The sequence below is a fragment of the Micromesistius poutassou genome, assembly GCF_964030765.1.
Source record: "Micromesistius poutassou genome assembly, chromosome: 1".
NCBI lineage: Eukaryota > Metazoa > Chordata > Actinopteri > Gadiformes > Gadidae > Micromesistius > Micromesistius poutassou.
Genome location: NC_140271.1, coordinates 15514398 through 15523611, shown reverse-complemented (window position 1 = coordinate 15523611; position 9214 = coordinate 15514398). Strand labels below are relative to the sequence as shown.

Sequence of the window (9214 nt, the reverse complement as noted above, 5' to 3'; positions counted from 1 at the left end):
TTCCCTCTCCTGATCTCTCTCTCTCCGCCTCCCTCCATCACTCTCTCCATCACTCCCTCCCTCTCCCTCTCCTGTGCGCTGGTGTCTCTCTCTCCCTCAGCGATGGCGTTCCTCCGCCTGGTGGCGATGACGGCGGCGCTGGCCGCGTCCTGGCGCCCCGCCAGCGGCCAGGACCCCGACGACCAGTCGGGCCCCTTGCCGCGGGGCTGCGGCTGGGGCCTGGAGCGGCCCTACACCCTGCTGTGCGACCTGGACGCCGTGTGGGGCGTGGCGGTGGAGTCGGTGGCGGCGGGCGGCGCCCTGGTCTCCCTCCTCCTCGCCCTGGTCCTGCTGTGCCGCCTGCGGGGCATCGGCGAGGCGGAGAAGCGCAGCGGCGTGGGGCCCCTCCTCCTGCTGCTGCTCGGCGTGCTGGGCCTGTTCGCCCTGAGCTTCGCCTACCTGATCGAGCGCGACGAGTCCCTGTGCGTGCTGCGCCGCGCCCTGTGGGGGCTGCTCTTCGCCGTGTGCTTCGCCTGCCTGCTGGCGCAGGGCGTGCGCCTGCGCCGGCTGGGCGGCGGCCGGCGGAGCCCCGGCGGCTGCGCCCTGACGGGCCTGGCCCTGGGCCTGAGCGCCGTGCAGGGCATCATCGCCGCCGAGTGGCTGCTGCTGACGGTGCTGCGCGAGGGCCGCGCCGCCTGCCAGTACCTGCCCGTGGACTTCTCGCTGGCCTGCAGCTACGTGCTGGCGCTGCTGCTGGCCGCGCTGGCCGCCGCCGCGCTGGCGCTGTGCGGCAAGGCGCGGCAGTGGCGCTGCCACGCCGTGTGGCTGCTGGTCACCTGCCTGCTGTCGCTGCTGCTGTGGACCGCCTGGGTGGGCTTCTACCTCTACGGCAACGCCTGGCTGGGCCGCTCCCCCGACTGGGACGAGCCGGCGCTGGCCATCGCCCTGGTGGCGCAGGGCTGGCTGCTGCTGCTCTTCCACGCCATCCCGGAGGCGCACCTCTGCATGCGGCCCCCGCCGCAGCCCACCGCCCCGGACTACTTTGACACCTCGCAGAACTCCACCCGCCTGAGGGAGACCAGCTTCGACGAGGACATCCCCCTGTCCCACCGGCAGTTTGTGGAGAACCAGGGCTACGGCTACAGCGACGACGGCACCCCAGGTACATGCCCCCCAATGCCGCGCGGGGGGGTGGGGGGGGGGGGGTGGCGCTGGCTCGCTAGGACAGGGTTGTAGGGGGGAGGGGGCGCGACAGGGGGACCAGAGGCAGGGCTTCTCCGGTTTCCACTCCCCATCGACTGGGTTCTGGGGCCCACTGTCCACAGTCTTGGTCAGCTTGTTGACAGAGGGACTTAAAGGTCCCATGACATGCCACCGGGTGTGGCGTGATTAGCCGCCACAAGCTACGTTTTGAAAATCGGTCTGTTATGACATCACGGGGGGGCGTGTCCACCTAGACGTGTGACGGACAGATGAGCACCGTTTGCTGCAGTCCACCGGGTAGGCTGGTGGACTGATCTATCCAGCACACATCTAGGTGGACACGCCCACCTGTGATGTCATAACAGACAGGCTTGTAACGGCTAATCACATAAATACCTTAAAATACCTTCTGCTGAACCAGTAGTTCTCAACTGTTCCTCGGGACGGGTCATTGCTCATAAAGTCACGACCTACAACTAAAAATGTATTTACCAAAATTGCAGTAATTAACAATGCCTTCCTGTACCGTTATAAATATGGAGCGAATAAAAAGCTGCAGCCATTGGGGCTAAACCCGGTGAAATAGTAAGCCATTGAAACACGAGTTAAATCACGGGTTTATTTATTGAGATTAGTGTTTAGCCGTGTGATCTGTGACCCACTCAAAGCACCCCCAGCGACCCACTTATGGGACGCGACCCAGCGGTTTGGAGACCACCGTGCCAAACGACTTCACGGCAACCAGTCTGAGCCGCAGCAGCACTGGGCAGCAGCACTGGGAATGGCCAAAAGGTGTTAGATAGTGATTGATTATCCCCAGGAGGACCAGGCGGCTCTTTGGGGATCGATGATTACCTCCACAGTCATCATCGTTAGCACGAGACGAGGAAGAGGAGATGATGATTCATGACCGTCCTGCGTCACAGCAGCCATCGCAGCCAACACACATCTGACTCCCCCCGCCCCCTCTCTCTCTCCCCCTCCCCTCTCTCTCCCCCCGCCCCCTCTCTCTCTCCCCCTCCCCTCTCTCTCCCCCCGCCCTCTCTCTCTCTCCCCCCCGCCCCTTCTCTCTCTCACCCCCCGCCCCTTCTCTCTCTCTCCCCCTCTCCCCCTGCCCTCTCTCGCTCTCTCCCCCCCGCCCCTTCTCTCTCTCCCCCTCTCCCCCTGCCCTCTCCCCCTCTCTCTCTCTCCCCCCTCTCTCTCTTTCTCCCCCTCTCCCCCCGGCTCTCTATCTCTCTCTCTCCATGTCTCTCTCTCTCTCTCTCTTTCTCTCTCTCTCTCTCTCTCCCTCTCTCCCTCCCAGGGATGCGAACCGGTGGAGGAGGGGGCGGCGGCGGCGGCGGCGGCGGCGTGGGCGGAGTGCCGGGCAGCGTGGGCGGGGTCGGCCCCGGCGTGGTCGGGGGCGGAGGAGGAGGGGGGGGCGGAGCCGGCAGCCACCACAACGGCGGCAACACGGGGGCGCGGCCCAGCGCGCCGTTCCGCAGCAACGTGTACCAGCCCACCGAGATGACCATGATCCTGAACGGCGGAGCGGTGAGTACTGCACCACAGACCCAGGTACCCACCGCTCAACACGCCGCCGCCGCTGCCTGCTTGCTCGCTCGCGTCGCTCGCTTCCGCCGCAGTGAACCGCATGTGTGCACACAGGACAGACAGACAGACAGACAGACAGAAGCAGAGACAGACACAGACAGACAGACAGACAGACATTCAAACAAACAATCACACTTACATTTAAACACACAGATGGACAGACAGACAGACAGACAGACAGACATTCAAACAAACGTACACACATACATTTAAACAGACAGACAGACAAACATTCAAACAAACAATCACACTTACATTTAAACACACAGACAGACAGACAGACAGACAGACAGACGTTCGGTAATGATCACAAAGGTCGACCGGTTCGACATGTTGGCTGTGTGTGTGTGTGTGTGTGTGTGTGTGTGTTTGTTGTTGTGTGTGCGTGGACATCGGATCTTCCAAACGTGTCGCACACATGTAACTGTGCGACTGTTTGAGGGCAACGCACGGACCGATTGTGTTTGTGAGTGAAAGGGAGACGAGCCCGGTGCATGCTTCTGTGTGGATGACGCAGGCTACCGCTACCGCTTGCGCGTGTGTGCGCACGTGTGCGCACGTGTGTGTGTGTGTGTGTGTGTGTGTGTGTGTGCGCGTGTGATTAAGCTGCGACGCTATCTCCTCAGTGAGTGATGCGAGGGCGGCCCGGCAGCCCTGTCAGGCCCTCCAGTGGCCCCGGGGATGAATGGGCCACTCCGGGCCGGCGCAGGTGACTGCCTCCCAGATACCGGCGTTATAAATAACCCTCCTGGCTCCTGGGCCCCGCCTGGAGGTCCACGCGCGCTGAGGCCAGGAATCTGCTAGCGCTCAGTGCTGCACGAGTCGGGAGATCGAGTCCCAAAACATTCACGTCGGTCTCGACTATTCCGAGTCGCCGCGTTCGCTGAGCATGCGTTAAAAGGATGCGAATGCGGCGGCCGGATGCATTAAACGCAGCGTCGTATGAATGATGTATGTGTGTGCGCGCGCTTGTGTACACACAACACCTCGGCGCTGTGCAGCAGCCGCGTAAATGCCTGGTGGCCTGCAGTAAACGAAATGACAAAAACACATGCATGGGTGTGAAGATGCATTTGTATTTGCCAGCAAGAAACAGAGCATTACATTCTCTCTCTCTCTCTCTCTCTCTCTCCGTCTCTTTCTGTCTCTCCCTCTCTCTCCCCCCCCCCCCCTCTCTCTCTCTCTCTCTCTCCCTCCCCCTTTCTCCCCCAGGTCCCCTCTGCTCCTCCGACCTACACTGGGAGGCAGCTGTGGTGAGCATGAAGCTAAACAAGTCGAGGGAGAAGGAAAGAAGAAAAAGGAGAGAGAAACGTAAATGACAGAGTTGGAGGAGGAGGAGGAGGAGGAGGAGGAGGAGGAGGAGCAGGAATGACGAGAAAAATCAAACCCTTGAGAGGGATTTTCGGTTGTTACAGACTCAAACATGGACACCAACCAGCCCTAACCCACCCCCCCCCCCCCCCCTCACACACTGCCCCCCCACCCCTTTATTTTCTGTGCTTGGTCCAGGAGGATTGACATTTGCTGTGTGTGCCGACTGCCAGTACCTTCTGATGTGTGTGGCGTGGGTAGAGCTAGGTAACCCGGGGGTGGGCGGGGACAGAGCTGGGGTCACATCCTCTTTGAGTGGCACCTGTAGTTCACCAATAGCACACCTGTAAAACACCTTTTGGCTGTGCTGCGAAAAAATTGCCAGAAAGAGAAGGTTGAAACTCTGAAACAAATACTAAACGCTGACTTGGCTCTGAAAAGATTAGCCTCTTCCCTCGAGACTATCGCACTGTAAGCACTATCGAAAACTGTGAAATCTATTGCTCTCTCTCTCCCTAGCTCTCTCTCTCTCTCTCTCTCTCTCTCCCACTCTCTCGCTCGCTCCCTCTCTCTCTCTCTCTCTCGATTGCTACCACAGTGTCAGTATCTGGGGACCCATGACATGCTGGTGCGTGAATCAGAATCATTTGGCTCTGTCCTCCATCCACACCTCCTGCATGGGCACCCACAGGGCACAGCACCGTGTGTGTGTGTGTGTGTGTGTGTGTTTCGGACTGGGAGTGAGTGCTTATTATGTGTTCACACCCCCTTCATCTCTACTTTGGACAACCGTCACACACCGAAACTGTGCTCGGTCCAATATGTTATAACCCACAATCAACCTCCCTCACACACACACACACACACACACACACACACACACACACACACACACACACACACACACCAGCAGCATGGGGAGCCGGGGGGTGCCCTCCACGGCCCATCTCAACCTGACACTTCTCTCCACGAGAACAAAAACAACAGTCAATCACCTGCCTCTCCGAGACATCACAGAGGGGTGCGTCGGGCCGGCCTTCTGATTGGACGAGAGAGGTGTCAGTCAAGTGGCTTCTTCTGTGAATCTAGGTCAGACTGCTGTGAGAATAGAGGCATGGAGCTCGACTCCCTCTCTCTCTCCCTCTCTCTCTCTCCCTCTCTCTCTCTCTCTCTCTCTATCTCCCCCCCCCCCCTCACATCTCCAGCGGCCAATGGCTGTCTGGAGCGGCCCGGGGGGAGCCGTCGCCTCGCATCAGAGGAGGACCTCTGAGAGAACCAGGGTCGTCTGCACGGCGGGCCGGCCCACATGAAGCCGCTGGGGGGGGGGTGTGGCAGGAAGGGGAGATCTAATGGGGGAGATTGGATGATTTTACAGTGTCGTAGAGGGGTGAGGCGGTGAGGGGGTGAGGCGGGGGCTGGGGGGGGCGATTCACAGTCAGGGTCGGCTTTATTTGGTGCTACATTCATCTCTTCCTTCACAGCGGGACGTTGAGACATGCTGACAGGCCGTTTACACACACACACACGCACGCACACACACACACACACACACACACGCACACACACACACACACACACACAGAAACAAACACAGACACACACACAGACAGACACACACACACACACACACACTGGCTGAACTGGGAGCCGCCCATTATATTTGATTGAAGGACAGAGAGAGAGAGAGAGAGAGAGGCAGAGTGAGCGGGAGAGGCGTGGTGACTCCTCTGTTTACCGGGCCTGAGTGGGATCCCGGTGTACAGGGAGAGGTGGACAGAGGGCAGATCAGATGAGAGCGTTCCCAAAGGCGAGGAAGAGGAGAAGGACAGCTGAGAGAAGGACAGCTGAGAGGAGTACAGCGACCGGAGGTTAGCCGCAGTGCTTCTCCGTGACATTGGCAGTGTGTGTGTGTGTGTGTGCGTGCGTGCGTGTGTTGACTTTGATCAAGAGCTGGTATAGTGTCGTTTTTATGTGTGCCAAGCGTGAGAGGAAGGTAGTGAATGCTCTTACACAGTGTGATTGAGAGTGAGTGAGTGTGTGTATGCACATGCATGATTGTGTATGTGTGAGTGTGTGTATGTGTGTGTTGCTTCCTGAAGTACAGAAGCCCCGCCCCCTCACCTCACCCGTCTATGTTTCTGCGGGAAACACAACAGAAAGCAGAATTCCCCGCGCCCAACGCGTCTCTGTGCCAAGAAAGACTCTGGTTTCACCGGAGTCTCCCATTTCTCCTCCTCCTCCCATCCTTCCCAGTCCACTCGCTGGGTGACAGAGTCTCCCTGCTGGGTGAGCCGTGTACAGAAAGCGTGCTATACACCTAACTGACTTTTTTTTATTTTTATTAATGTGTAGATTCAGTTTAGTTTCCAACGGTGACACCAACACAAACACTGTACGTCCCACACTACTTGCTTTCGTTGGATTGCTTTGCATTCAGACATTTTTGCCTGTTCACATTGAATTTTATCTTCTCTTGTGTCTTTTTGTTTTTACTGATTTGAGTTCTTTTTTTTTTTTTTTGGAAATGTTTTGCAATTATTGAGACATGATTAAAATTTTTACTGTGTTTAACCGTCGAGGTAAATATGACTTGGGAGGTTCAGATCGGGTTTTTATTTTTGCTAAAATATCGTTTCACTCCCGTGCAGTACCATGATGATCCGTCGTGACTACAGTGTTCTGTCGATGTAACATCTAATGTTCTTTCTTTCTTCTATAAACCGTGATGCTCCACTGTACTGCTGGTAACGGCACAGTCTGTAATATAATGAGGTGAGCTAGGAGGGCCGCCAAGGTCAATGACCCTTGACCTTTCCCCCTATACTCGTACCAATGACCCCCCCTCCACCCCTCCTAAACCATCGACCCGCGCGGACTGGAGGGCCAGGGAGTGCATTCAGCCTACAGTCTTGTGTGTCATCAAGGGGGTCCACAGGGGGGTCTGGTGTGTACCCCAACATGAGCCCGTCCCAAGCTCTCCATTTGGGGCCGTACAGGGTCAGAACTAGGGTCTGGGGCCCGGTCTTCTCGGGGGGCGGGGGGGGGGCTCCAGACCTGGTCGGGGTTCTCGGGAAATGGATACCGGACGGACAGAGCGGAGATTTCGTTTGACGGCCCTTAACGCCGGAGGAAGGTTTATTCAACATATTGTGATGTTTTCACTTGACCGTGGACGTCCACGAAAGAAGAAAATAATACTACGATAACGTGACTTTGTAGATCTTTTGCACTCGTCGACTACCTATCTGTGCATGCCCATCACCACTTCTCCATGTGAAGCCCTTTTTCTCAGGCCATGCTGTCGAATACCGATCCTATTTATGTCAAAAAGGCTTTGTGACTACAATCATATCTTCAGTGTATACGAGATCACACCGTTCGGTATATATCTATAAATGTGTGTGTGTCTTTTCCTGAACATAAACAAAAAGGAAGCCAAGATTTCAGATTTGTTTTTTAAAAAAAAAGGAAATGGAATCAGGCGGTCGATGGGAAATTGGGTTATCGCCGGTCGGTTGACTCTCGTAGCCGGAGCCTACGACTGAAGGCGGTGGAGGAGAGGGGGGTAGAGCGACAAAGAGACAATTCTAACTTAGGCTGTGAGTGAAAAAAACAAAACAAAAAAACAACAACATACTATGGTGAGATTTGTGAGATTTGCACAACAGTTCTCTTAAGTGTTACATTCATCGTTCCCTGGTCCTGTTGACCTCCCTATCCTACCTGTAGGTCTGACTAGGTTTGCCCCCTGCTCCACCCATTGGTCAGCCACAGACCGCCCTGCCATCAGACTGCCCTGTATGACAGGAGGGTGGGTGCTGGAGGGTGGGGCAGCTGACGGAGGTGATGCTAGTTTCCACAGCTGTGACAGTGAGTGCAGTGACACAGCATGCCTATGTATAGAACTCGTTTCCCCCCCCCCGCGCCCCGATTAGACGGAGAAGAAGAAGAAAAAAATGGTAAACTCACTTTGTTTCTGTAACTGATCCAGGCAAAAAAATGAAAATATATATATATGAAAAGTTCAATGAAAAAGTTCAATAAAATTGTCATGTTTGTAGGTAACTTTTAACGGCTGTGGTCTTTATTTTTTGTTCTTTTCGCGGTCGGACGTGTGAACGTAACAATGTGACAAGGTGGCAAGGTAACGAGGTAACAAGGGAACGAGGTAACAACTCCATTCAAGGATATAGGGGTATCATATTTCAGTGCAGGCCTTGTGATAGAATCGCTAAGCAAACGAGTCCTTAAGGGGTGTGTTTACTGCCATGATTATGAGTCAAATATATTAAAAACTAAACAAACAGAATCTCTAAATAGCGATACAGATATTCCCGCTTTGAAGCTTTCCACTCAAAGATCCCCAGACAGGCCGGATCTGCTATACTGCAGCCCTCCTCAAGACACACTGTCTCACAGTCTCTAAATAATGCATCGCCCTCTGTCTCCTGTTTACTTAACTAACCACCAGGCCTCGTGGTGCGTTCCAGGCAACCCGTAACCCGTGTTTTCACAACCTTCTACCCGTGAAAGTGCCCTGGAACGGCGGTCAGACCCGCAAACTTACTACCCGTGAACTCGTACCAGATCGATGTACACCCAGTTACAGTCCAGGACACTACAGGACCCTTTTTTTTAGCCTGGAAGTTACCAGCTGTAACTGAGAGTACATCCATCCGTCAGAAAGTTGCGAAAACACGGGTTACGGGTGGCCTGGAACGCACCATTAGCGCTATCGTCTCTCCCTCTTCATCCGCGCCTCACCTCTCGTCCCCACAAAGAAAGTCCTCGCCAAAGCTGCTCTCCCCGCCAGACCCTCCGCCGCCCCACCGCTCACGTTCCACGACGCGACGCCGGTTTCGGTGTCAGCAGGCGCCCTTCGTATCGAATATCCGGTCGGCTCCGAGAAAACGAAACAAGCGTTTTTTTTAATCGCACCATATGGGCCGCAGCAGCTGTTTCCCAGGCATCCCAATACCTGCAGAGGAACCAGATATATGAGCCGGTCCCTGGCTGGCCCCCCGCCAGCCACAGAGGGAGATTAATACGGCACGGGTGAGACAGGGGAAGATGTAGGCCTACTAAAGAAAGCGTTGACGGAGGAGGAACGTAGCAGTGTCCTTAAATG

The 9214-nt window shown here is 55.8% G+C and overlaps 1 protein-coding gene across 1 annotated transcript; it reads left to right on the top strand.

Moving 5' to 3' along the window:
• The first annotated feature begins 104 nt into the window (after positions 1–104).
• Positions 105–4097, top strand: gprc5ba (G protein-coupled receptor, class C, group 5, member Ba). The gene is made up of 3 exons (XM_084469211.1): positions 105–1184; positions 2616–2739; positions 3988–4097. Exons 1-3 carry the CDS (start codon positions 127–129, stop codon positions 4030–4032), a joined length of 1227 nt encoding a protein of 408 aa, XP_084325337.1. The 5' UTR covers positions 105–126; the 3' UTR covers positions 4033–4097.
• The last annotated feature ends 5117 nt before the right edge of the window (positions 4098–9214 follow it).